The sequence below is a fragment of a genome, unplaced genomic scaffold (genome assembly GCF_019419815.1).
Source record: "Pyrus x bretschneideri cultivar Hongxiangsu unplaced genomic scaffold, Pyrus_bretschneideri_v1 Contig10, whole genome shotgun sequence".
Taxonomy (NCBI): Eukaryota; Viridiplantae; Streptophyta; class Magnoliopsida; order Rosales; family Rosaceae; genus Pyrus; species Pyrus x bretschneideri.
The window spans coordinates 1,479,248-1,505,591 of NW_025999391.1; the positions used below are offsets into that span (position 1 = coordinate 1,479,248).

Consider the following 26,344-nt stretch of genomic DNA (forward strand, 5'->3'; position numbering starts at 1 on the left):
GAAATATCTCTTTTCCAGGACCACAGGTAAACAGAACGACTTACACAGCACGGTTGCTTTGCTCTAACATATTCACCGCATGATATCGCCAACGGACGGCCACGATCAACCTTCAGAAAACATGTTCACAAATGGACCCCATATTTCACGGTAGCCTAGAACTAAGGCGATGATTGTCCCAATAAATATAATTTTTAATTTTTAAGATTTACCCCATTACTGTGTCAATAAATACGTATATATTGAGAGCCAAGACGTTTCGACGAACTGTCGAAAGAGAGGTGGGCGGAATCTCTGAGCCACTGGTCAATCCCAATCCACGGTATGTTCATCTTTCTGGTATTTTCTTCGCGTTGAATGCTCCCATGTTTTCATCTCTGGGGTGTTCTCTTCCTCTTTCCCACCGCCTCTCTGTTCCCTAGGGTTCCTCCACTATTTTCTATCTGCCACAGAACTTCAATCGCCTTGAATAGTTGTACAATTTCATCATTTTACCCTTTTGAATTGTCCCTACTGTTAATCGTCCGCGCTGGGAATCTTTCGTTTTCAGCCAATTCTAATCGATTTTAGATTTTGGGTTGTTGAATTCCTTTCTGGGTCGTGATTGATTCGGTGGATTTCGCTCTGTTCGTGCAGAACAGGACTCAAGAACCTCAATTTTTCATCTGGGTTTCTCTGATTTCAGTCTGTTAAGAGTATCGCGCTCGAAATTTGGTCTGGGTTGAGGCCAAGTTTTGAAATTTTGGTGCTTTTTCACTCGATTGGAGCTTATTCCTTCGTGTTATTGACCCTAATGGACGACCAGGAGGTGTTTCCGGGTGCAAACATGGGCGGTGAACTTGCGAGTAGTTGCTCAATGGACAGCTTCTTCGATGACCTGCTTAAGGACACTCATGCTTGCACTCACGCCCACACTTGCAACCCACCCGGCCCTGATTACTCCCACACACACACTTGCTTTCATGTGCACACTAAAATTCTGTCTTCAGCGAGTGAAGACAAGGCCGGAACTGATGATACTGCTGAATCTGGGGAAAAGAAATCAAAGAAACAGCCTTTGGGTAATAAGGTAGCAGTTCGTAAGTACCGCGAGAAGGAGAAGGCGCGGGTTAAGTTGTTGGAGGATGAAGTTGTGAATTTGAGAGCTGAAAATCGGCGGTTGGTGATGAGGTTGCAGGGTCAGCCTGCATTGGAGGCTGAGATTGCTAGGCTCAAGTGTTTGCTTGTTGACATTCGAGGAAGGATTGAAGGAGAAATTGGATCTTTTCCATATAAGAAATCAGTGAATCCGAGCCTGCCCAACCCAAATATGCCCGGTGCCATTTTTATGAATCCGTGTAATGTCCAATGTGATGATCAGCTTTACTGCCTTCATCCAGGGATGGATGGGAAATGTGGAGATGGTGCAGTGATGAATGGGCAGGATTTTAACGGCTGTGGTTTTGAGAGTCTTCAGTGTTTTGCTAATCAGGATGGAGGAGCCAAGGAGCTTCCTGATTGTGGACTTGGAAATGGGGTGTCGAATGTCAATTCTTCCGGCACAAGTAAGAGGAAAAGTAAGACATAAGATCCCTTAACCTTGTAACCTATATGAGCGTATGGTTATGACTATTTTGCATTTGTTAGTCGGCTAAACGGAGTTATTTTTCTGATTTTACCTTTCTATTTGTTTTCTGATATTTGTTGCCGGTTCTGCTGTTTTAGTTGTGTTCTCTGTAAGCATTTTAGTTGGGTTTTAACCATGAGAGATTTTGAAATGTTGATATATACAGAACTTGTCTCGTGAGTCTTTTGTGCACTGTATAGATGGTTCTTGGGGGCACTACTTCTAGTTACAAAGGATTAATTTCATTGAGCAATGATGGACAGATCATTGTTTATGTGACCAAGTCATCTATAATAATTCGGTAATAGCAAAATTTGGCATGCATGAGCCCTTTATTACCTAACATAATATGAGCCAAAGTAGTAGTATTTACATTATTAATTGTCTACCTCCCGTGCAAGTTGCTGAAGGTTATTCTTTTGTTGTCCTTATCCATGAAATTAATGGACCTGAACACAGCTGTTTGGAACTTGGAAGTTTGCAAATTTTAACTGATTATTATGTTCTGCCCAATTAGGAGGGACTCGAGCCGCAGCAGCAAACTGAACTGCTCAGGAAGGAAGCATTGACATTGTCCTGAAGAGTACATATATCATCACGCAATAAGTAGTTCTTCAAACTGCAGCATCAGCTTTCATTCAGGTCATTTTGTGTTTATGGTTATGTTTCCAAATTTTATATTACTTTTAACATGTTTGGTTCTTGGAACAAGTATGGTTTATCAATGTCAAGCTGAAGTTTTGCTGGATTTGCTGCTAGTATTCTTCAAATTTTTATTTAAGTTTGCATGTCCTTTAGTGCTGTAAACTTAGATGATGTATAGCCAGCCAGTGAAACTTTTGGCAAAGCAACTTAATGATTTTCTATGAAACTCATATTCTCTTGACTCTTAGCCTTCTAATACTTTTAGGCTACTGATATATCAGTCAAATTACCTCTGGCTCATGTTGTTTTTCCGAGTTTCATTTAATCTGCTTTAAGTAGTTCTCGTTTAGTCATTCCTTCTCTTTCTAAGACGCATAAATTCTTGATTGCTGAATTACAGAACTTAGGGAAGGTGGCATGTGATTTCTTTCATGTTTCAGTACTATGAGCTGCGAGCAGGTGAGTGTTAATGTAAAGTTTCTCTGCATGATATAACTTAAAGAGCGGGTTTTGGTAAAAAGGAACAAAATATACATTTATGTCGGGAAAGAAGCTTCTTGTTCTAGCGCTAAGTTTTTTTTTCAAAGGATTCATGTCATCCATAATTGGTGACTGACTAGTGGACAAATTTCACAGTATATTCCCCTTTGAGTGATGCATCTGGCCATTGTGAAGGTCAATGGAAACCCTATTTCCACCATTGGCGTGAAAAATGACGAGGATGTCTGTAGGTTCATTGCCTGCCCTTCGATGGTCAGTCAGATGATGTGAAGAATGTGCTTCTGCTAACCAACCCACCCATTGAACTGACAGGGACAGGAACGGCCTTCAGGCTTACCAACTCTTGTGGTGGTGGTGGTGGTGGTGGAGGATCTATAACCTAATTTTTACTTCCGCTTATACCAACCCTCTTTTGGAATTAAAATTAAGTTCCTCTTTGTTCTACCTCCTATTCCCCTTCTTTGCTTCTTTCTTGATCCTATATAAACCCGGCATTTTTGTTAAAACAGTACACCCGCCTCCCGTTGATCTAAGCTTATCAAGACTGTTTATTTTCGGGTAATATTGTTATAGAATCTGCTATATTTTGGAATAGTCTATGTTTGTTTTCTGGTAATATTGTCATAGAATCTGCTGCTATATTATGGATTAGCTTTGTATGATTTCACATTTCTTACACAAGTGGGGTTAGATAGCCCAAGAAAACTCATGTCGGATGAATGTCGAATTTTACTGTGAAGATATGCATCTTTGTCGATAGGTGAAAGGATAATTGCTTTTGTTTTCAATACCATGTCCTTTGTTTGTCTTTTTGACGAGGGACCATGGTTTATAAAGTAGGTGCTTCAATTTTATGTGGAGTCCAAGAATAACGTCGGATTCGGAAATTTACCAGCGATATTGCATCACTCCAATGCGTAGCCTTGAGATGAGGCCCAGTTTGGTATTGCTGATTTTCATCAAAAATGTTTTCACGTTAAAATTCAGCAGTAAAAAAGTATTTGGTAAAAATAAAATATACTACTTTTTAAAAGCAATGGTCTTCAAACAGCAAGCTTTTAAGAACATCTTGTAAGTTGCTTTTGAAAGCTGTTTTAATAAAAAAATGGAGTTAAGCTTTTATAATTTTTTTAATTCTTGCAATAAGCTTATTAATTTTAAACAATGACATTATTTATCATTCTATACACATTTTACACTACTTTTCAAACCCACAACATTTTTAAAAATAAAGTTTATCAAATACTCAACTGTTTTATTTTGCAATTAATTATTTTTAAAGCACATCAGAAACAATTTATCCAAAAAGCATAACAATCTCAAACTAGCCCTTCGTGTCCCCTCGAGGTAAGAATTTATGCCTTGCAATCATTAGCCAATATGCTTTCATCCTGGGCATGGTGGAAATGCGCAAATCCATCCTGAAGTGTACACGAGTGAATGGTCTTATCCAACCGAACTATGAGCTCCTAGCACTAAAATACGTAAGGTTTCTCGATTATGGATGCATAAAGAAAATGAAACTAGTTGAAGGTTTAACGTCATTAAAATCATAAGAGATAAAACAAGTAGGAGAAAATCAAAGGTTGGCAAACCGATTATCCAACAGCAGTTTCTGAGAAGCTACATGCTCTTCTACTCTCATAATCTATCTCTAGAAAGTCTAAACACTAGCCAAAGAGGTACGAAAAATATCTTCAAGTTCACGGTCGAGATTTTCCGATTACACACAGGAAGGTTGGGCTTGCACGTCATCATCGTCGTCGCCAAATATGCTTTCAGCAATCTGCCAAACCTGAAGAGTGTTGTCTTCAGAAACGCTTGAAATTACCCATGGCTCATTTTTGTTCCAAGAGAAATCAGATATCTTTGCTTTGTGACCGCCATGTACAAAGAGAAGTTCTGGTGGTCCGTCATCGCCGTCTCCCTCTGCCTGCTCATCCCCAATCCTAAAAACGCATCGACCATATAAGTTCATAACTTATTACGATAATGATTTGAATTTTTAGTCCCAAGATATAATCCCAATAATGCTCTTGCAATCAAATGAAACAGAAATGGACTTTTGACCCAGAAGATAAACGGAAACAGAAGCATTTCTAACAGAACCAGTCTGAGAAATGGAGTACCTGTTGAGGTCCCAAACCATCAACCTTCTGTCGTCAGCGTACGATGCCAACACAGTTTCATGATTAGGATCCCATTCAACCTGGAATACTTCCTCCCTACAAGAACAAATAGAGGATTAGGAATCTCAGTTTAACGACTGTGGCCTGCAAACGCTAATATATGAGAAACGATGAAGACTCCAACAATATGTTTTCTTGACATGAGAAAATTATGCCCAAATGCATAATATGAGTAGCCACTGTGCATTGATAATTCCAAAATTTATTCATTTGTTGACAAAGGGTTCATGCTTCAATTATATTAGCACAGTAAGTCTTAGTTTCAGGAATTTCTACCGCACAATATATTAAGAATCTAAGGAAGTGCAGACTGGCTGTCAAATTAAGTGCGTCACTTGTAACAAACAAATGAGAAATTGTAAAACAGTAGCTTGAGGAATCAGGCTACTACATCAAGCTCAAAATTATGGTTTCATGTACTTCAAAGCCAAAAGAATTCATAAAAACTTGCCAATCGTGTCATAAAGAATAGGTATCATTAGCATAATGTCGACATACGCTTGATGAGAAGAAATGATGGTAGTATATAATTGATTGATTTTACAAAGAGGACAACGGGGGATTTGAAAGCTTACCCGTGAGTACTCAGAACATGCAATGGCACTGTCAGCTTTCTCATATCGAACAGACCAACAGTAGTGTCTGAAGATGCTGTGGCCAAAATCCATTCATTATACGGATTGAAAGAAAGATAATTTACCTGAGATCATTAGAAAAATGAGAATGGAAATTTACAGAACATTAGTGACAGATGTGAAGCTACATAATTCATACTTTTCTTTTAGCATATACAAAAATCAGTGACAGAAGTTATTACTCAGTCTGTGTAATTCAAAGGGGTAAGTATTTCGGGAACAAGAAATCTCACAAACATAAATTGAAAAGCCACAATCATATAAATGAAATTGTTTAAAGTTGTAGTCACCTCTTTCTCATGAGCTTTGACACAATGCTGGGTTTGGTTTGTGCGCAAGTCCCATATCATCAACTGACAATCATCCCCAACAGATCCAAACAAATTCTCATTCTTCGGATGCCACGATACATCTCCAACCACACTCTCATGACGCTGAAGAAAACCATCCAGAATTCACACATTCAAAACACTAACAGCCCAATAGCCAAAACATGCATACGACATTTCAAGAACTATTAAGTTTTTAGTCCCAAAATTACCTCATAAACGTGGATTGGATCAAGCACCTTCTCTTGAGCCGAAGCAGAAACATCCCACAAGCAAATTTTACAATCATATGAACCACTCAAAAGGTAACCCTCCTTCAAAGAGCTCCAAGACAGGCCATAACCTTCTTTGTCATGACCCCTTAACCTCAAATCAGGATCACAGGCTTCCTCTTGATGCTTCTTTCCTTCTTGTTTGGAACAATCAAACACATATACATCCGCACCGCTGGTCTTTGCACCCACAATAGTCGGCTTCTGCGGCATCCATCGTGCCCTATTCACTTCCCCAAACACCCGAATCTTCTGCGTTATTTCCACCTACAACCACACCAAGCACAAATGCAAACATTTTCAGCCAGAAATTTTAACATACAGTTGGTGCCCACAAAATATTTCTGACAAATTCCGACTACCCACGATTCATTTCTTCAAATTAATAAGAGCCCACATCATATTCTGGAAATCTTAGGAAATACTTGGTACCCCAGACATTATTTCTATGAAATGAGTTAAAAGGACCGATCTTTCAGTACCTTAGGCATCACAGGGTCATTTTCGGAAATGGCGCCAAAGTTGGGCTGGGATGTGGGGAGGAGGGCGTCGGCGACCATGAGAAAGTTGGGGTAGTCATCGGAGGTGTGGGTCCCAAGAACGAGCTTGTGGACGGCGAGGGAAGGGTCGGTGTGGGGCTGCGGCGCCGAGGGAGCCCAGTGGACGGTGAGAGAGGGCCATTCGAGAGGGTGAGAGATGATAAGGTCGTAGAGGAAAGGGCTGTTCTTCTTCCAGACGGCGTACTCTTCCTCTAAGACAGCTGAATCTTGGTCCTGGTCTTCCGCCATGGGTGCGGCTGTCACTTCGAGCTCTTCTGCTTTTCTGCTTCTTTCTGATTTTCCCGCCAAATGTTGGTCCGAGACTCTGAGTGAAGATAAGACTGGCCTGGATGGGAAATGTCAAGGGTTTATAATTGGGATGTTTTAATGGGCTTTTATCTGGCCCAACGGGAGCAATAGAAGCCCATTTTTGTGGGGACCATACTTGAGCAACTGAGGTTAGCATAATCTTATGTTGATAATGTCTCTTATCACATTTGTTTGCGTCGCCAAACATTGAGAGTGACCCTGACAGAGCATTTTTCTCTAAAACTTAATATTAAGACAAAGTAACGCCAAAAAAAAAAAAAACGCACTTAACAAACGTAATGTTTTTGGATTATAAAAATACTTTGTATTTTATGAAAGTAATCTCAATCAATTAAAAACACTTTCAAACGATTCGTTTGATCTTTAGCACAATTGGCTGGAGGTAGTTGACGCCAAGATATGGGCGGTTGTTTGCCAATCACATACTATTCTTCCCAAGAAATTCAAAGACAGTGGCATTATTTGTCACTATTTTGAATTTAGGTAAAAGTTTGCGTCTAATTTTCGGCAGGCATAGACATTATCTTAAAATTATTGAAGCAATTAATGATTTTAACACTGAATCCAACCCTTGAAAACGAAGTGCCATCTGCGATTGCTACCATACTTTAGCTCTCGTTTCAATTAAGTAATCATTGTGGGCAAGTGCGTTGTATGTTTTCTTAGGTGCCAAACAACTTTTCCAACTGCTCTCAATCATTCATCCTAAATACTTCAATACAGGAAATATGCAACATGCCCAAAATTATTGTGTAACGTGCGTAAACACGTTATAGGTCGCTACAATGTTATCAATTCACTTATAACACATGCTTTTATTATATCAGTACATCGATTTATAACTCGTGTTACCGACTTGACTTTTTACTTCTTCTTTTTTAAAGATTACTGACCTGGCTGGTTTTTTATTTTTTTTTATTTTTTTTTTGGTTTGGAGAAGATTATCGAAGAACAAATTTGTTAAAATGTTGGAAACATTTCTTTCTCTCTCTGCACCTTGTCCAATTTATCGTTGTTTTTGTTTGATTTAGACACATTTAATAAAAAAAAGACCCAAGAAAATTAAAAATAAAGGAGATCAATCTACAACTAAAATATCTAAAATCTTTCATAACATCCAAAAACAACTAGACATACAATCATAGACCAACCCATACCCAATTTCACACTTTTGATTTCGCGACAAACCTAAAAAAAAAATTAAAAAAAAAAAAAAGAATATGCAAGGCACACCTATGACATTGACATATCAAAAAACAAATTAAAACATTTTTTTAATTAAAGTCCAGATTCCACATGTCACGTCGCAAAAGTGACAGCTCACATCACAACGCACGCATCGGGATTTTCATCGCTGAACGCCGTGGTGTAGCGCACTTCCGTGGAGCTCGCACGTGCGAGGTTCCTCATCTGCGGGTCCTGCGCGTTCCGCACGTACCCGGACGGCGCCTTCTTGTCGTACACTCCAGCGGCGTAAGGGTGCGCCACGACGTCGTAGGGGACGTATGGCCAGAACTCCACCTTCTTCCCAGTCCGATGCGCGACGCGCGCCAGCACCTTGCCGGGATCCACGTATCCGACGACCGTCAGCTTGTGGGACTTGCGGTCCACGTCCACCTGCGTTACGCCCTTCATTCCTTCCACCGATCTCTTCACCTTCCGCTCGCATCCTTCGCAGTCCATCTTCACCTTGATCTCCACCGTCTGATCAAACACAAAACAATTCCATGTATAAGTAAACTACATACGTGACATTGTACACGTGGCGATTGGAGAATGGATTTTACTGGGTACTGTTCTTTGAGAAACAGAGACAGTAAGATGGAGCTCGAAAAGAGTAAACGAAATGGATTTTATCCAACAAAAAAGTTAGGAATCTAGAAACAATGATTGAGCTATGAACAAGAAAAGCAAAAAGCAGAACAGGTTACAAAAAATAATTACTTGTTTTCAGATCCAAGAAAAAAATGCTGAAAATACTTGCTAGATCTCAAAACCCACAAACATTATAACTGGCAGATTAGCATTTTTGACGAGATACACTGAGATTTAGTCTTGCGTCGCCTCGATTCGTGTTTTCAGCAAGCAAAAAAAAAAAAAAACTCAGAATTAGATAAAAGTTGAGAAGGGGAATATAGAATTACCTGGAATTGTTTGCGTTTCTTGAGCCTGGAACTCCCACTTGAGCAATCAAATAGATCAGAAAAATGATCCAAAACACCCATTTTTAACTCTTTTGAATTTCGAACAGAACTTGCACAACAGAAATTTGTTGAAGATGTGAGGAAATAAGGACTCAAAAAATATCTCAAAAGCTTTGGTTTTCGATTTTCAGAGAGGAAATATTTGGACTGGGTAAATAAGTGAGTAGAAAAGAGAAGAGGGGTTGCTCCAATTTTATAAGCAAAAGCCTCTTGGGATATTTTGTAATTTTAAAATAATCTGCGTCGTCCGAATGCTCCATCAGAAGATCTGGGTCGTCAGTTGCTGTCAGCAGTAGGCAGAAGGATTTATCAAACTGATTTCGCGACACGTGTCCTTAAGGCTCTGGTGTCGATAATCTAGCGGGGGGCGAATGCATCGACTACGGACGAGGGTGGACGAGGCTATCCATGCACCGCCCATGTGGGGCCCGGGGATTTGGGCGCGGAGCTGCGAGTGAGGCCCACACTCATGCACGAAGTAAATGGCCAGAGTGGGACCCGCTGTGTTGAGTCCGGTTAAAAGGGGTGGTGGGACCGGAGGGTCAATCTGATGGGGGAGGATGGGATCCCACAGGATACAGCATGGCTAACCGCGTGTTCAAACCTGTTGAGGACAGAGCGGGGAACCGGGATCTTTCGTGCGTAGATTCGCGACAGTGTATGGATGAGTTCGGACTCCGAGGCGGTGGTCCAACCGTCCAACGACATATTTTGTTTTCCCATTTTCTTTTTTTAGTGTTGAGAAATGTAATTTCGAGATAAATTATATTAAAAAAATCGTGACTCGGAGAAAGAGAACTGAATCTTGTTATTACATTGCACGAATACCATATGAATTATAAATATGTGCATTTGTCATATAAGACTTACTACAACTTTCGAAACTAAAACTTAAATTTAGGTTTTAAATTTATTTTAATCAGCTTTAAAAACCTAAATTTATTTTAATCAGCTTTAATCTTTAACCAACTATGAGTTTTAACCGAAAGCTTAATTTTGGGACAACTTTAGCCCAAATTTTTTCTTTTTCAGGTGAGTGGGCTGACGCACATATGTGTATTTTGTTTTTAGTTTTATATTGATAAATTCATTGAATCTAACGATTATGAAATCTATCGGTTCAAATTTAAATCCAAAAGTTAAAATAATTATAAAAAAATCTTTCATTTGTTTCATATTCTTTTATAGTGTTCTACGAGTTTTATGGTGTAGGTCTAGTGATTTTTCAATATTTATCAAAATCTAAATACTTTTAGGTTCAAATGTTCATAAAATTGTCATTCAGTACTACGGTTTGGTGGTATTCTTCTTTACTTGGAAGTGAGAGGTTTTATGTTCGAATCTCGTGAATGGCAAATTCGATACCAAATTAGGCTACCCATTGTGTGGCTTAGCTGAACTCACCTCCCCCTTAGTGTAAAAATATCAATATACTAAAAAAAAATGTTCATAAAATTAAATTAGGATTGTCTACATAATTTTTTTTAACAAAAGGTTACTTTAAGAAAAAAAATTATCCTAAATTTTAGAATCTCGGGCTAAATATTTAAGCCAAAAGGGTTGGTGTCACATCCCGGCCCGGGGCAGATCACTTCCCGGGCCCGCTCCACCACCGTAGCACGATATTGTCCGCTTTGGGCTTACCATTCCCTCACGGTTTTGTTTTTGGGAACTCACGAGCAACTTCCCAGTGGGTCACCCATCATGGGATTGCTCTAGCCCTCTTCTCGCTTAACTTCGGAGTTCCTACGGAACCCGAAGCCAGTAAGCTCCCAAAAAGCCTCGTGCTAGGTAAAGATGGGAATATACATATAAGGATCACTCTCCTAGGCAATGTGAGATGTCACAGTTGAAGCACAAAAATTGTTTCTCGTTTAAAACCTAAATTTCTGGGTTAAAAATTTTAGATTTTAACTCAAGGATTGGAGATGGGTCTAAGTGAAGAAAATGTTTTGTTTTCAAGTTTTCTTATTTCTAAACTAGCAAATGCCCACACCTACTGTGTATGAACCATTTTTTTGTTTTGTTATTTTTTTTTTTTAATTAAGAAGTGTGATTAGTTTTTAAAATTTTTAAAAAAAAAATCAGTTAGGAAAATTGGACAATGATGAGCAGTTTCTTTTAAGTGAGCATGTTGTTTTCATTTGTTATTTTATTCTTAATTTTTAAATACGGCATTCTATACTAACTTGGCTGTGAGGTTGCTGTAAAACAACGAAATTTGTGTTTACGTAATTACTAAATTGCCCATATTTTTAATTTTGGTGAGAGAGTTAAAATAGTAATTTCATGGAATTCTAGTTGACAACGAGAATTTTATTAATAGGTAATTTAGATTTAAAAAATAAAGTATATCCTAGTTATGCAAAGCAGTAAATTTGGTCCAATTTTAGTTGGTGTGTGGTTGTGAGGAATCATTTAGGTATACGGTAATGGATATTCCTCGTTTATTTTGATATTTGAAGGGCATAAAGAGTAATACTTGCAAACAGAAAGAGATTCTCTCTGGATCTCTTCCATTAAGGCCACCGAATCAAGTGATCCAGGCCTTCGAAATTTCATTCAACGGCCAAAAATTATTACACCTTTTAAGGGATCAAAACAGGTAGGTTGTTGGATGAAATTCCAAAAGCCCGAATCACTTGATCTGGTGGCCTTGGTGGAAGAGATAAGGGGATGATCTTTTTCCCTTGCAAACAACTCCAAATAACTTCAAATACTCAAGTTTTGCTTGATCAACTAGAGAAAGTTTTCATTGTGACGAGAACATGGTACACTACTTGTTTTTATACAAGTGGTGAAAATTGTATTTTTTAAGTTATTAACTTATTAGCACACATATTCCACCATTGGTATAGTAACATGTGGTGTATTACTCTGTGTTCCAGTCACACTGAAAAATCTCTCAATCAACTGCTCGGTTAGGCGTTCGAAATTAATTAAATTTGAGTGTTTGGATACACACGCACACACACACATATGATATCGTTTAATATAGGATTAAATTGGAATGGATGAGCCACTATTATCAAGGCATGTTAAACATAGAAATAAAAAATTTGTGACCAATTTAAAGGTAGAAGATGAATTATTAAAGAAATTTCAATCCCCCCAAGTGGTGATTATAAGATGGATTTTTTTTTTTCCGGTTTAATCCGTTCAAAATTAAAAATAAATAAATAAATAAATCATCCTCATTTACACCTTCAATATAGATTGAATTTAAAGAATGATTCATTATTGAATGTTAAAAATTAATGAGACGACGCCCGTAAGTAGTAGTTGATGATATAGCGCTAGGGTAATGCTAGAGAAACTAAATTTGGAACCAAAGTTTTGAAAACTAAAAGATATGGAAGTTGCTGATTGATTATTACTTCAACGTTGATAGCCGTACTTATTCCTATTGGTGACACATCATTTAGTTTACAAATTTAGTCTTCATAACATTAGTATGTTGTTCCTTTTGTTGAACACATGGTCCCATACTTGGCCACATTGAGGATGCTACGCTAATCTGGTCCTTCCCACTTCATTTTCCTTTTGGACCGCATTCTTATACCACAACGTCCAAAGTGTAGACTTGTTAAGCTTTAGCTCCTTTCGAGAGGGAGTTCATCTTGAAAAATGAAACTTTAAGGGGACAACAAATATAGAGACGGTAACAAGTACTGTACGATGTGCCATATCAATTGGATTATGTATAGTATTCTAATTGCTAGCTTTTGTCCTGTGAAGGTATATGTCGGATCAGAATCCTCTCCTGAGCAAAGGATGAGGATCCTCTTGACCAAGTCTATTGAGCCGTTGAAATTTTATCTAACGGCTATAATTATTATAACTTTTAGAGGGGCCCCCTATTTGTAACCGTTGGATAAAATTTCAACAGCCTGATGAGCTTGGTCAGGAGGATCCTCATCCTTTACTTAGGAGAGGAACCTGATCCGTATATATCAAGCAAACAAGGAGGCCTTGTTCACATCCTGCACTCAGTTTAATGATCAAATACTCTAATCGCTAGTTGTTGTTCTGTTAAGGTATATATCAAGCGCACAAGGAGGCATTCACACCACGCACTCATTTCAACGACTAAATACTCTAATCGCTAGTTTTTGTTATGTGAAGGTGTATATATCAACCGCACAAGGAGGCATTGTTCACACCACTCACTCATTTCAACGACCAAATACTCTAATCGCCAGCTTTTGTTCTGCGAAGGTATATATCATGGACAAGGATTGTCTATCCTCCCACTTCCGGTGTCCTTCCGTGCTTTCTTGTTTGTGTGATCACGGTTAAGCCACGTAAACATTTTATATTACTATTAATTTTTGTCTTATTATTTCTATAAAAAAACAATATAAAATGTTGACGTGGCTTAACCGTGACCACACAAAACAGGAGGGCACCGAAAGTGGGAGGGCAAACAATCCTTGTCCATATATCATGCACACAAGGAGGCCTTGTTCACATCACCCACTCATTTCCATGACCAAAATACTCTAATCGCTAACTTTTGTTCTGTGAAGGTATATATATGTAACGAGTCGTATGTTCTCTTTTTTTAACACGTAAACATGTTGTATACTATCTTTATCATTCTTCTCGTATACTTAATTATGCGAGTAAAAGGATAAAAAAGAGAAGTGTATATTGCATGCAAGTTTCTCCCTATTTTAACCATTCAATAAAATAACAAGTGGCTATTTACTACCGTGGTGGAAATGTATTGTGTCTTTACATGATGGCATGGATTTGAATTCCATTAGTAGCTAATCTAACAAAATCTATATTTAACAAAAAAAAAAAAAAAAAAACCATTCAATAAAGTAGTGATATATGTTAATATGTGTATGTCTTTTGGGTTGATGGTTTGGACTCCGTTGTTCTCAGTATTACATTGTGATTTGATTACTTCCTTGTTTATAATAAAGACGACATTTCATGTTACCCGAAAAAAAGGGGCTATGATTCTCTATCATCTTCTTCCCATTCCCTTTTATCCCATTCTTTTACATTCTTTTATTTTGTCTTTCTCTTGTTATAAAAAATTAATATAAGATGTTAACGTAATTTAACCGTGATCGTTCAAATATAAAAGAATGGAAGAGGAGGAAAAAAAAGAAAAAAGAGAATTCTACTCCGAAAAAAGACATCGTCTCACAGCTTTGAAAGCCTAGCACTACTTTGTCGGATTAAATGTGAAAGCTCAGCTATACATTATCAAGAATCTAGCCAGTGCCAGTAATACCTAATTCATCGTCCGATTAGTTTTTAAAGTTTGGATTTATTTGTCTGTGGACTTAAAACTTGCGGAAGTCGCATTCTGTCAGCTTATCAAATAATTAACTTAATTAATTAAGGGTTTTCATACTATAACTTCCAGCTGGTGAAAATAATCATTAGGCTCTGCAGTCTGCATGTGCCTTCGCACAAGAGGACATGCATGTATCCAAACTAGCTAGCTGGATCTTACTACAATTCACTTGAATATATTACGGTTACAAGTCTAAACCGTAAGTGTCTTTTTAGCAAGATCATTTATATAAAAAGAAAAGAAAAGAAAAAGAAAAAACATGTGTTCCCTCCATTAATAGCTTTTTTTTTTTTGTTTTTATCCATTCCCTTAATCTGTACTATTTTATTAAAAGTCAGTATGACAAAGCAAAAACAACAACGTTCAAAGAAATAGAGAGGGTTTTATATGGATCTTCTTTCTAAGGAGGAGTCTGCTGCAAGCCTGCAACTCATTCACCGTCCTTGAATGAAATTGTTTAGACTATAAGTATATATATGACGTTTAACAATACAAATAAAACTGCGTAAAATGTAGAACATATAGACCTAGAAATAGATTGATCTTCTGTGCCCAAATATTTGGAGGGTCCTCGAAAGATCTTCGTAGACGTTTTTCTAAGACCTCCGGTGAGACCACCCCCGGTCCCTCGAAGGACCTTAATTAATTTAAAGTTTGAACAAGCAATGATCTTGTCTTGACCGTCCGTTTCTTGTTATGGTGACACAGACTTTTAAAAGTATTCATGCAATTTTTAAGGTTCACCAGCCTCACCTCACATGAGAGTTTCGTTTCATCTTTTGTCCTTTTATCTTTGTTTAAACCAATACATTAATTACAACAGACTCTAAGGAGATTTTCATTTAAAAGAAAAAAAAAGGTATTAGTTGTGGAGCAAACTTCAATGATCTAAACAATCTATTTTTTAAGTTGAACCTCATAGGTTATTCTTGTAAAATTTTAGCCAAATCGAAAATATTGAGGCATCTAATTGAGTTAAAAATTTGACGAACACTATGTTCTAAGAAACATTGAAATTTCATTATAAAAAATTAAATGGAGAAATCGTTTCATCTTTTGTATAGATGATCTATGATTCGAGACTTATAAAATAGCCAATTTGGATTGTTGCAGTTTGATGTGATGTGAGCCTCACAACTAATCCTTATTTTTTGAAAAATAAATAAATAAGAATCCTATTACATCCCACATCACCCAGGGGAGTGGATCCTGTAAGCCTTATATGCATATTCACATCTCTACCTAGCACGAGGCCTTTTGGGAACTCATTGGTTTATGGTTCTGTAGGAACTCTGAAGTTAAGTGAGTTCGCGCGAAAGCAATCCCAGGATGGGTGACCCACTGGGAAGTTCTCGTGTGAATTCCCAGAAACAAAACCGTGAGGGCGTGGTCGGGGCCCAAAGCGGACAATATCGTGCTACGGTGGAGTTGAGCTCAGGATGTGGTGGGGGCCCAAGCCGAGATGTGTCAGTTTGGTATCAGAGCATAAGTTGGGCAGTATTGTGTTCATCACACGCGTGATGTGAGCATTCTTGGTTTTTGTGCCTAATGTTCGAATCTCGCCATCTCGTCGAATACGGAAAATACGTTAGTTTTTCTTCAGTTTTGTGGTTTTGACGACTTTTAAGAAAATCATGTTGGCATTTGTTCTTAGAATTAAAACGAAGTTATTCCTTGTGGAAGCAATGTGTAGATTTGAGGTAAGTTGATGGCCTAAGTTAATGTATGGATAACCGTGTATCACTAGAGATTTTACCAACCAATTTCATCATCATTCTTCCGTTGTTAATATTGATCTTTTTGAGATTGGAAATCCCAGCTAGTTTTGATTTCTTGGTAGTATTGTTAGAATATCACCTAATAGAATTCTTGCGAAGTCTACTTTTGCTAAGATTCTAGAAATGTCTCATGTGACCATTTCATGCTAAAGTGGTAACACACAGCGGAAGAACATGTTTGGGAAATTACTTTTGGTCCCTGTTAGCACTAATATTTTCAAACGTACATGTGTTCATACTGGATCTTCAGGAGGAAGATCGACTCTCGATAAAGTCATTTTGAAAGTAGATCTTTAGTAAGGTTTTTTCTAGCCTTGGGATTTTTCAATCAACGCTAATTCCCAGATTTCGCTTTCGTAGTTATACTTATTAAATGGGAGAGAATGGGCTTGCGAGAGTAAGTTGTCATATCCTGGGAGTAGTAGAAATCCGAAAAGCAATAATCAAATCCTCCTAGGATCAATGAACTACTTCGCTTGAGCCGAATAAACTAGGATCGTGAAAGCTTAGGAACAAGCTTTGTTTTAGGACAGTAAACTCATGGTTGTTTTTACCTTATCACCTACCTAGGTAAACGAAACCTCTTCGACTAGCCACCTCTCGATCACTTCCATAGGTAGATAGTAGAATCAAATTACGGGTTAATGTCTCACTGTTAGAGTGATTTGAGTGTCGAGGAAACTGTGTGGACCTTTTAGTTCGTGTCGTAGAGTTGGTTAGTAATATTGTATGTTTCGAGGACGTATACTTTTGGCATCATATCCCAATCTTACCAAGATACCACCAAATTGTTAAGTGATGCACATCATCGACCTACTTCCTAGTATTACACAAATTTTCCTTGCTTCATATCGAACGTTTTTGACATCATTGAGAAACTTAGTTACAAAGTTACCAATTAGGATTTTATCCAATCAGGGATTAAACATTTATTTAGGGAAGTTCAAACCCATTTGTGAGGGCAAAAGACTGAATCCTAGGTTTGTACCTAGATTTTAGCAAATTGATCGATTTAAATCCTACTTCGAATTGATGGTTTAACCAACCAACCTTTGTACCTCCATGGTTTGACGAATTCATAGTGGTCTTATTGGCGATCTTCTTATCTACCTCGATAGTGAGACCAAATTCTTTCAGCTCTGCTAGTCAGCTATATACCAGATTCCTCGGTTGTAAACTTTGATTAAATTGATACTCAACTTAGGAGATGTGACCTCAATGGACGAGATTATTTTCTTTTCCTAGAAAGGTTGTAAAGGAAGAAGTTGACATTTCTCAGTGGAGAACGTGTCTAAAAACTCTTGTTCGTGATCTGATCAAATGTGGAGATAAAAAAGGAAATAAAAAATTGAGGCTCCACTTGAAGTGTTTGAAAAGAATTCTTAGTTTAGGCGCACCCTATTTTTGGTTAGAGTTGAAAGAATGTTGAGGTCATAAAGTTTAAACTTTATGACAACCACAGTCTCTTCTCTGCTGCTTCCAGAGGATGATGGTATTATAGGAGAGAAGCTTCTGGACTTCTATGCTAGTTCAGGCATCTGGATGTATTTATGGTTCACTGTGTTATACGTTTCACTTCCAGACCTTGAGAAATTTTCGAAGGGATTATGAATATTGAATTTTGCCTAGTATCACATTACCACTTTGAGATTAACGATTAGTCTGAATGAACTACTCAGACCTTAATGGACGTGTTGCATGTTGCTCGTCCCACAATTAGTATGGTTGTATCATACCATTGTCTCTAATTTAGTTGCTCGTAACTACGGTTACAATTTTGGTTTGCTATGGTACCATTGGAGTCAATCCCTGAGCGGAAGTATGTCGACGAGGACGTCGGGCCTCTAAGGGGGGTGGATTGTTACATCCCACATCGCCCAGGGGAGTGGATCTTGTAAATTTTATATGATATTCTCATCTCTACCTAACACGAGACCTTTTGGGAGTTCACTGGCTTCGGGTTCCATAGGAACTCCAAAGTTAAGCGAGTTCGCGCAAGAGCAATCCCAGGATGGGTGACCCACTGGGAAGTTCTCATGTGAGTTCTCAGAAACAAAACCGTGAGGGCGTGGTCGGAGCCCAAAGCGGACAATATCATGCTACGGTGGAGTCGAGTCCGGGATGTGGTGGGGGCCCAGGTCGGGATGTGACAAATCCCTTGTTGGAAGTGGGGCTCTCAGCTTGTCTCTCTGAAAATTTTACAAAGAATCTGTAATTATAATCTTCACATAATGTTTTAGACAGGCTGGATACATGTCAAAATTAAAAAATATGTTTTGCAGAAAAGTGAATGAAATTCGTGACAGTAATCAGGATTATACAACCATATATATTTCTTTGTAATGAAAAGAACAATATCGAAGTATTCACAAATTCTAAGTGAAGGTATATGATAAACAACATTTAAACAAATTAACTACTTTTGAATAGTGTTTCAAAAATTAAAAAAATGTCTCATATTCGAATGTCTGTTGAATATAAAACTCCAAAGGCATGGAATTGAAGAGTGTGGATGCAAATTTCTACCTTCTTGTTCTTGGACAAAATTACACCTACAAAACAAATAACACCTTAGGTCAAGGCTAAGAGTCTCATGCGCCCACGATAAATTTGGGAGGGGGGCTTTGGCTGAAGAACCTCCGATGCCAAGTTAGAATTTTGAGAGAATAGTGTTTGGAGAATTTAGCAAGAGGATTCAACTTGGGTTTTTGGAGAAAATGGGGTGATATTTATAGGGGTGTGGCCGGCCACTTGGGTGGTTTTTTGGGTGCGATTCACAATTTATTAGCTAATTAATAAATTAATTGAGTAATAAATCAATTAATTAGCTAATTAATGTAATTTGAAAGGAATGATTTGTGGGTTACCTTGTGGAGAAGATTTGATAAGGATGGATGAAATAGGTTTTGAATAATTACCTATTTTCAGCACTTTTGACCTTGAATGAGTCATGATTGTCCACTGCTCGCGCGTAGGAGTTCAAGTATTTACTTGAGGGTAATTTTATCATTTTTACCCTATAATCCACGTATCATGTCTATATTTTTCTCGATTATTTTTGGCTCTACAAAGGGCATCAAAACCAACAAATTAAACGTTATCTGGATGCCATTTTCTAGCAACAGTTCAAAAACACGAGTGGCGCCTGCTTTTGCTTTTGCTTCATGCGGAAGGGACCTCTGCTCTGCTCCAATATCGGCAGCTGCCCACTGATTTGGTCCTCCATGCATCCCCTCGCTATCTAATTTGTCGCTAGCTCAATGTGCCGGAACAGCCTCAAGTTGCCCCAGCTAACCACAACATGGAGAAACTCATGACTAGAGATTAATAAAAAGTTAAAACAAAACTTTGAAAGAATAATCAGAGTAGCTAGCAGTTTTTTTTTTTTTTTTTTCATTAAGCGTAACATATTTAATTCACTTTGTAATATACAAGAAAAGTGAATTGCTTTTGTATGAGATAGACGCATTATTTTGACCAACTGATTTAACACATATATGCGATTAAGATATATAGCATTTAGTAAAAAATACGAGTATTGTTAAAGATTATATATCATGCAAATGAGGGTTTCAGATCCTAAATTTCTATCGTACTCGTATTCATCACTCACACCACAATTAACCCAATGACTGATAATTAGATATTTTTAGTTATTTTATCTCTTTAATTCTTTGAATTTTATCTATTTAGCAAAAAAGACATAAAGACACAATTTCACTAACTTAAAACAGATTTTACGCATAATTGACCGGTTCTAATTGCAATTAAAAGGCCAGAGGCCTCACTTTCCTTTTTCTCCAACAGCTTTAATGACATGGACAAGAGTCATGCCCTTTTTCCTTCAACAGTTCCACTGTATATATAATCAAAGGCCAATTCAGACTCTAGAAAAATGCAAATTAAATTTTAAACGTGATGGCAAAATGCACCCTCCTTTTAGGCCTCTTACTTGTTCTTGGTTGTGCATTGAAAAGTAGTGGAAAATCCGTCAAGGCAAAGAACATTGATGAATCATCTGCCTCGCTCAACCGGAGCAGTTTTCCCAAGGGTTTCGTGTTCGGGACAGCTTCATCGGCTTACCAGGTATACCTCTAATTAAACTGTTTATCTTTTAAGATTCTCATTAGATATGCTTAACCTTAATTAATGTATATTTATGCTGTGAATTTAAGTATGAAGGTGCTGCAAATGAAGGTGGTAGAGGACCAAGTATATGGGATACATACATGCACAACCATCCAGGTCTCTCTTCTGTTCTAGTAATTCATGTCTGATCAATTTGTAACAAAATCATCACTTAATTCAAAATAAAACTGAAAAGGGACATTTTTTGCATGTTTTTATGAAAAAAATCAGAACGGATAACTGACCGTAGCACTGGAGATGTGGCCGTTGATGAATATCATCGCTATAAGGTACAAGAACATAAATGCTTTCTTCTAAATATTATGCCATATATTCTGATTGGATTTTCTAATTAATTAATTAATTTTTTGTTACAGGAAGATGTTCAGATTATGAAAGACATTGGCCTTGATGCTTACAGATTCTCGATCTCATGGTCTAGACTGTTGCCAGGTAATTAGACCATTAATATAATTACTTTTTACAATCAGGAAATTAGGAGATTACATACTTTTATTATTGTAATTGTTATCTAACTCTTTCTATGAACAATTCATTTGTATTGTTTAATTTGTATTCGATCAGAGGGAAAGCTAAGTGGGGGTGTGAACTACGAAGGAATCAAATATTACAAGAACCTTATCAACGAGCTTTTAGCCAATGGTAATGCCGTGCGTCTCCTATGAAAAAACTTATTAGTGTATGTATTTAGTTTTGCTATATATTATTAATTGTTAAAAACTGCAGGTCTAAAGCCCTTTGTCACAATCTTTCATTGGGATTTTCCTCAAGGTTTGGAGGATGACTACGGTGGTTTCTTAAGTCCTAAAGTTGTGTAAGTGAAAATGGTCTATGAATTTTCCAGTGTGTAGGATTAAGTTCTATGTTCTGATATCATTTTTTCTGATTTTCTTGTATAATATACTACAGGGATGATTTTCAGGACTACGCTGAGCTTTGCTTCAGAGAATTTGGTGACAAAGTTAAGCATTGGATCACGTTGAACGAACCATTAAGCGTAAGCAAGAATGGTTATACAACCGGGAAGTATGCACCAGGCCGATGTTCTGACTGGTTAAAATTAAATTGCCTTGGTGGAGATTCTGGGACTGAGCCATATTTGGTGACACACCACCAACTTCTAGCTCATGCAGCAGCCGTAAAGTTATATAGAGAAAAATATCAGGTCTTGTACTTACAATTTTTGAGTTACCACCGCTAATTATACTTAAGTTTAATTTTTGTGTGGTTGTATTCAAATAACAATCAAATGTTGAACATGCATGCATAATGCACAGAAATCACAAAAGGGAGTGATAGGGATAACGTTGAACTCAGATTGGTATGTTCCAGTGACTGAAGAAAGGAACGACAAAGATGCAGCTAAAAGAGCTTTGGATTTTTCATATGGATGGTATGTGTGTGTGTGTGTGTATTACAGGCAGGATATTAGATGGATATTGCAGATTAAGGAATCACTACTAATTTGATTAAACTAATCTCATATATGTTTCTAAGTTAAAAGTAATATTTGAAATCTTCGATTTGATATTTAGGTTTATGGATCCGTTGGTGAAGGGTCACTATCCACACAGCATGCAAGCTCTTGTTGGAAATCGATTGCCGAAGTTCACTAAAGAGCAATCCGCGATGCTAAAAGGTTCTTATGATTTTATTGGACTAAATTACTACTCAGGAACTTATGCAGCTAATGTTCCTCATCAAAATGATGCAAAACCAAACTACAAGACAGACGCTCTCGTTAATCAATCAGGTGAGCAGAAATAACCAACAAGTTTTCTTCTTAATTTGCTCTATATATACTTACAAGGTTTTGGAACATGATGTTGTGGCAGTCGAGTATAATGGTGTTCCTATCGGTCCACTGGTACGTTGCATTTTCCTTTCTATTGGATAAATGGAGATGGGTGATTCGAACTTCGTAACTGGTTCAACATTTGAAAGAGATGTATCATTAGACTAACCTCCTCGTACCGTGTTTTAAATGGTTTGGCAGGGAGCTTCAGATTGGCTCCATGTTTACCCGAGAGGAATTCGAGATTTATTGGTTTACACAAAGCGAAAGTATCAGAATCCACTTATTTTCATCACAGAAAATGGTAATTACAGCATCAAATATCAACATGTTCACATTTCTATATTTTTTGGCCATCCCATTTGTTAAACATATTATATAACCTAATCTCTTTCATGTTGTAGGATATGACGACCCCAATGATCCGAACATACCTATTGAGGAATCCCTTGCTGATAAGAAAAGAATCAACTATCTTGATCGCCATATCTATTATATTCATAGAGCGATCGAGTAAGTAGCTAAGTGCATAGCCTAAGGAAAGCATGACTTCTTCTCACTCATTTGATCAATAATTTCACTAATCCGATTGTATTTGATTTGGTTTTTTGAGCAGGGACGGTGTTAACGTGATGGGATACTTCATATGGTCATTGTTCGACAACATGGAATGGAATACCGGATACACTGTTCGGTTTGGCATCAACTATATCGACTTCAAAGACGAATTGAAAAGACATCCTAAAGACTCAGCAAAGTGGTTAAAGAAGTTTCTTAAAACAGAAAACCATGAGGATTTGTAAACGTAATTGTATTTGGTATCCACCATATCCTGCGGCACTAGTACTATATATTTAATTTCATCTGCATCCTATTCCTATATCTTCTGCAATGAAAGTGAACGAAGGCTTGAATTTTGCTAATAATAAATGATGGAGATACCTAGCCTGCTACTACCAACCAGTTTGTTACATCTCATTTTGGCCCAGGAGGGCTTGAATTTTGGTCTCCAAAAAGTGGAATTTGACCCGACTCCTGACTTGCAATTGGCAATGCAGAGATCCAATATGATTTTATCTACTGTTTCAAAAATCTCCGCATAGAACCGCCTAGGCCCATCCTAGATGCTAAGCGGCTGATCATCACCCTGATTAATCCTGAGGCATTTGAAAATTAAGAAAGGACGCCTAGACTTGCTTAGGCGCTTGCCTAGACCGTCTAGGTCGCGGCTCTCATTTAGACAGAAAATAGATAACTTTCATTTCGCATTTTATTTGTATCAATACATTATTTAAGAGACTTGTTGAATGCTTAGATGAACAAACATTATATACTTGTCCCCCATATTTTCATTATGTTCAAATGTTTTATAATCTATATGTTATTCTATTTTGCAGTTTATGTATTCCAATGAAATTATGTATTTTTTAAGTATAAGCACACATACTTATTTATACGATATATAATAAATTTACTTAAATCTGCCTAATCCACCTAGGCACTACCTAGCCGCTTAGGCACTAGGCCCCAGCCTACCACCCAACTAGCGCCTAGCGTTTTCTAAAACCTTGATTTTATATAATGTACAGGAAATGATTTTTATATGTCTCTTTTCTTTTAGTGTATTTTTTTTTTGTTTATTTGCATTTCTCGACGGTTAGATGGTGATCATACTATATATATATATATATATATATATTCACATGAATTATATTTGATAGTTAGATGGTTCAAAAAAATATATTTGATAGCTAAATTATAATTATATTAAATATATGTAAGTATTGTAGTCAATTCATTTTTTTATCTATTCAATTCAAACGAAAAAAATTAAACAAGAGCCGATGTGGAAAAGAAATCACTTTTGTAATGTGAAATGAGCTTGGAGGTAATAAGTAGAATAGAACAAGATTACAAAGATAATAAGAAAACCTAGTCTTATCCTTTAGAATAAAATAATCAATTAAATAAATTCCTTGATGGATTAGCCTAAATGTTAAGCGAGAGTGTAGAAAAAATGGGTTAGGATTTGTTCACCGCTAAACAAGAACAGATGAGAATTTCTACGAAATTGTTAGCCGACCAACAACGTTCAAAATAAAATAAAAAAATAGTCAAATTAGTACAGAGGAGAATGTGTAGATAGATAATACGAGTGAATAGATAAAACCAAAAAATAAACAAAAGATTAATCGATGAAATAGCGTTGATAGCGAAAGTGACACCGGTTAGTGATAGAGACTTGGGTGGTAACACAATTACAACGTACTTAAGACGTTAAATGGATCACACCTGAAGCCGAAAATGTATAGGTCGATCAATATGGACAAGAGAAGAAGTAACATGAAAAGGTCCAAAAGCATTTCGATATATAACAAGAGATATATGATTCATATGATTTGATCAACCCTATATTATTCATTTGGACAAAACCAACATGATATGAAAAAAAAGAAAAAAAAAAGGTTTTATGAATTTTTGAGATCAATGATAAACACAACCTCCTTTAGCTTCTCACATATCTGTTTTAATCTTTCATTTGGTTTATTCAATTTAATGACTAGAAATTTAAAAAAAAAAAAAAAAGTATGAGAGAAGCTAAAAGAGTGTGTGAAAATCACATCTCATGTTTTAACGTACATAGAGCAGTTGAGTTTTTGCATACATGAACATAGTTACATTGACTATAGTGGACATATTACATTTTATGCCCTCAAGCTCTAAAATCTCTATTTGTAGATTAGATTAGATTCTAGTAGAATATCATGTTAAAGAAAATTAAAAGACTCTTTATATTAGCATAGTGTTGTAAACGATTGTTCTATTGTTAGAAAAAGTTTAATACAAAATGTTCAAAGATTTTCACTCTCAGCACTTTTTTATTTTTTTAACTTTGTGCCACTCCTAATAATTTTGATCATTAATTTTACTTGTATTGTTCAATTTAACGGCTATGTAACTAAAAGAGGTGTGTACATATGAGGTCAGAAATGTTGTGTTCAAATGATTCTCTTTATGAAAATGCAAGTGCACAATAGTGTGACAATTCACCATATAATGGTACTAAGTTACCGGTCATTCTAACTATTCAACAGTAATTCTCATGAACAAGGACGTCGGCAAAGAAACTATTTAGATTGATTGTTCGATACCATAACACCAAAATGAAGAAAATACACATTCTTTAGTTTTGTATAAGAGGGGGATAAAGGAGCTAGAGACTTCTTGTTCTTTAAGGTCAAAAGTTCAAACAAATTGTTGGCGCAAATTCTCGTTGGGCTTTGGAATCGAGCTTAATTTGATTGAAAAACAAGAAGAAAACATTACACGTCAAAGATTGAAAAAGCAGAGCACCAGACGTGTTGATTTGCTCTAAAATTAATCAATAAAAGCAAAGAAGAAAGAAAAGTAGATAATCATGCTTGGATGCATGCATGCACACTGACTAATGACAGATACCAAATGAAAACAAAACCATGCAGTCAAATTCTCGAAGATGCACGAGAAAGAGCAGCACCCCAAAAGTCACAATTCGATATAATACGTTTATTTTACTTTTCTCCCCCTTTTTTGCAGTGTTTTGTGGTTGAGCAGGGAAAGAGGAGGGTTTTCATTTTTCAAGTTTGAAGAGAGAAAGCATGGGATTGATTGGAAGGGGGGGAGTATGTAGTAGGTTATGAAGAAACTTCACATGAGTTGCGTGTGTGTCGGACTCCAAGGTAAAGAATATGTGAAATCAAACATGACACTATCAGTCTATCACATTTATCAACTCTTTCTCCTTTATGAGGGGAGCAACATGGAAGGAACACTTGGGGAGCCCCTTTACCAACAACACAACATGAGAATCTATCTCTATTTAAAACCAATTGATAAAATACAAAGTAGATCAATTTACTTGTAAGTTCATGCAAGATCTCTTCTCCCATTAATGTGTGATTCATTTTTAAAAGCTTTTTTTTCAATGAAAATGCTAAGACGAGTTACAAGTTACTAATTTTTGATAGTTGATGCGCTCCATAATCATGCGCGCATATGTAAACGGTTGATTCATA

General features: G+C 37.0%; 4 protein-coding genes across 6 annotated transcripts; 2 read left to right on the forward strand and 2 right to left on the reverse strand.

The window, feature by feature from the left end:
• Positions 1-631: 631 nt before the first annotated feature.
• LOC103946638 (basic leucine zipper 23) lies at positions 632-3,414 on the forward strand. Of its 2 annotated transcripts, XR_667204.3 has the most exons (4): positions 632-1,556; positions 2,124-2,248; positions 2,652-2,710; positions 2,888-3,414. XR_667204.3 is itself a non-coding variant. In XM_009357394.3 (2 exons), exons 1-2 carry the CDS (start codon positions 794-796, stop codon positions 2,150-2,152), a joined length of 792 nt encoding a protein of 263 aa, XP_009355669.2. In that variant the 5' UTR covers positions 632-793; the 3' UTR covers positions 2,153-2,492. The 2 variants fall into 2 exon arrangements, 1 of the variants encoding a protein (XP_009355669.2); XM_009357394.3 differs by lacking the exons at positions 2,652-2,710; positions 2,888-3,414 and having other exon boundaries at positions 2,124-2,492.
• An 865-nt stretch (positions 3,415-4,279) lies between these two features.
• LOC103946637 (WD-40 repeat-containing protein MSI3) lies at positions 4,280-6,980 on the reverse strand. Its single transcript, XM_009357393.3, has 6 exons — positions 6,660-6,980; positions 6,118-6,444; positions 5,867-6,010; positions 5,517-5,641; positions 4,882-4,977; positions 4,280-4,701 (listed from the first exon to the last, which is right to left on the reverse strand). Exons 1-6 carry the CDS (start codon positions 6,963-6,965, stop codon positions 4,476-4,478), a joined length of 1,224 nt encoding a protein of 407 aa, XP_009355668.2. The 5' UTR covers positions 6,966-6,980; the 3' UTR covers positions 4,280-4,475.
• Positions 6,981-8,130: 1,150 nt separating this feature from the next.
• LOC103946636 (heavy metal-associated isoprenylated plant protein 26) lies at positions 8,131-9,417 on the reverse strand. Its single transcript, XM_009357392.3, has 2 exons — positions 9,191-9,417; positions 8,131-8,750 (listed from the first exon to the last, which is right to left on the reverse strand). Exons 1-2 carry the CDS (start codon positions 9,269-9,271, stop codon positions 8,367-8,369), a joined length of 465 nt encoding a protein of 154 aa, XP_009355667.1. The 5' UTR covers positions 9,272-9,417; the 3' UTR covers positions 8,131-8,366.
• A 10,760-nt stretch (positions 9,418-20,177) lies between these two features.
• LOC103946635 (beta-glucosidase 12) lies at positions 20,178-23,245 on the forward strand. 2 transcript variants are annotated; one of them, XM_009357388.3, is made up of 13 exons: positions 20,178-20,431; positions 20,521-20,590; positions 20,705-20,763; positions 20,851-20,926; positions 21,059-21,136; positions 21,221-21,308; positions 21,404-21,659; positions 21,772-21,887; positions 22,030-22,247; positions 22,330-22,361; positions 22,491-22,593; positions 22,694-22,802; positions 22,906-23,245. In XM_009357388.3, exons 1-13 carry the CDS (start codon positions 20,264-20,266, stop codon positions 23,090-23,092), a joined length of 1,560 nt encoding a protein of 519 aa, XP_009355663.2. In that variant the 5' UTR covers positions 20,178-20,263; the 3' UTR covers positions 23,093-23,245. The 2 variants fall into 2 exon arrangements, with proteins under 2 accessions (XP_009355663.2, XP_048420710.1); XM_048564753.1 differs by having other exon boundaries at positions 20,294-20,431; positions 20,528-20,590.
• The last annotated feature ends 3,099 nt before the right edge of the window (positions 23,246-26,344 follow it).

Bases quoted from the DNA above. Each gene is read 5' to 3' on its own strand.
- LOC103946638 (XM_009357394.3), top strand. From the start codon at position 794: ATGGACGACCAGGAGGTGTTTCCGGGTGCAAACATGGGCGGTGAACTT. The intron at 1,557-2,123 runs GTAAGACATAAG...CTGCCCAATTAG, and splicing joins CGGCACAAGTAAGAGGAAAA to GAGGGACTCGAGCCGCAGCA.
- LOC103946637 (XM_009357393.3), bottom strand. From the start codon at position 6,965: ATGGCGGAAGACCAGGACCAAGATTCAGCTGTCTTAGAGGAAGAGTAC. The intron at 5,642-5,866 runs GTGACTACAACT...TAATGATCTCAG, and splicing joins TCAAAGCTCATGAGAAAGAG to GTAAATTATCTTTCTTTCAA. The intron at 4,702-4,881 runs GTACTCCATTTC...ATGCGTTTTTAG, and splicing joins ATGGTTTGGGACCTCAACAG to GATTGGGGATGAGCAGGCAG.
- LOC103946636 (XM_009357392.3), bottom strand. From the start codon at position 9,271: ATGGGTGTTTTGGATCATTTTTCTGATCTATTTGATTGCTCAAGTGGG. The intron at 8,751-9,190 runs GTAATTCTATAT...GTGTTTGATCAG, and splicing joins AGAAACGCAAACAATTCCAG to ACGGTGGAGATCAAGGTGAA.
- LOC103946635 (XM_009357388.3), top strand. From the start codon at position 20,264: ATGGCAAAATGCACCCTCCTTTTAGGCCTCTTACTTGTTCTTGGTTGT. The intron at 21,137-21,220 runs GTAATGCCGTGC...TAAAAACTGCAG, and splicing joins CAACGAGCTTTTAGCCAATG to GTCTAAAGCCCTTTGTCACA. The intron at 21,888-22,029 runs GTATGTGTGTGT...TTTGATATTTAG, and splicing joins TTGGATTTTTCATATGGATG to GTTTATGGATCCGTTGGTGA.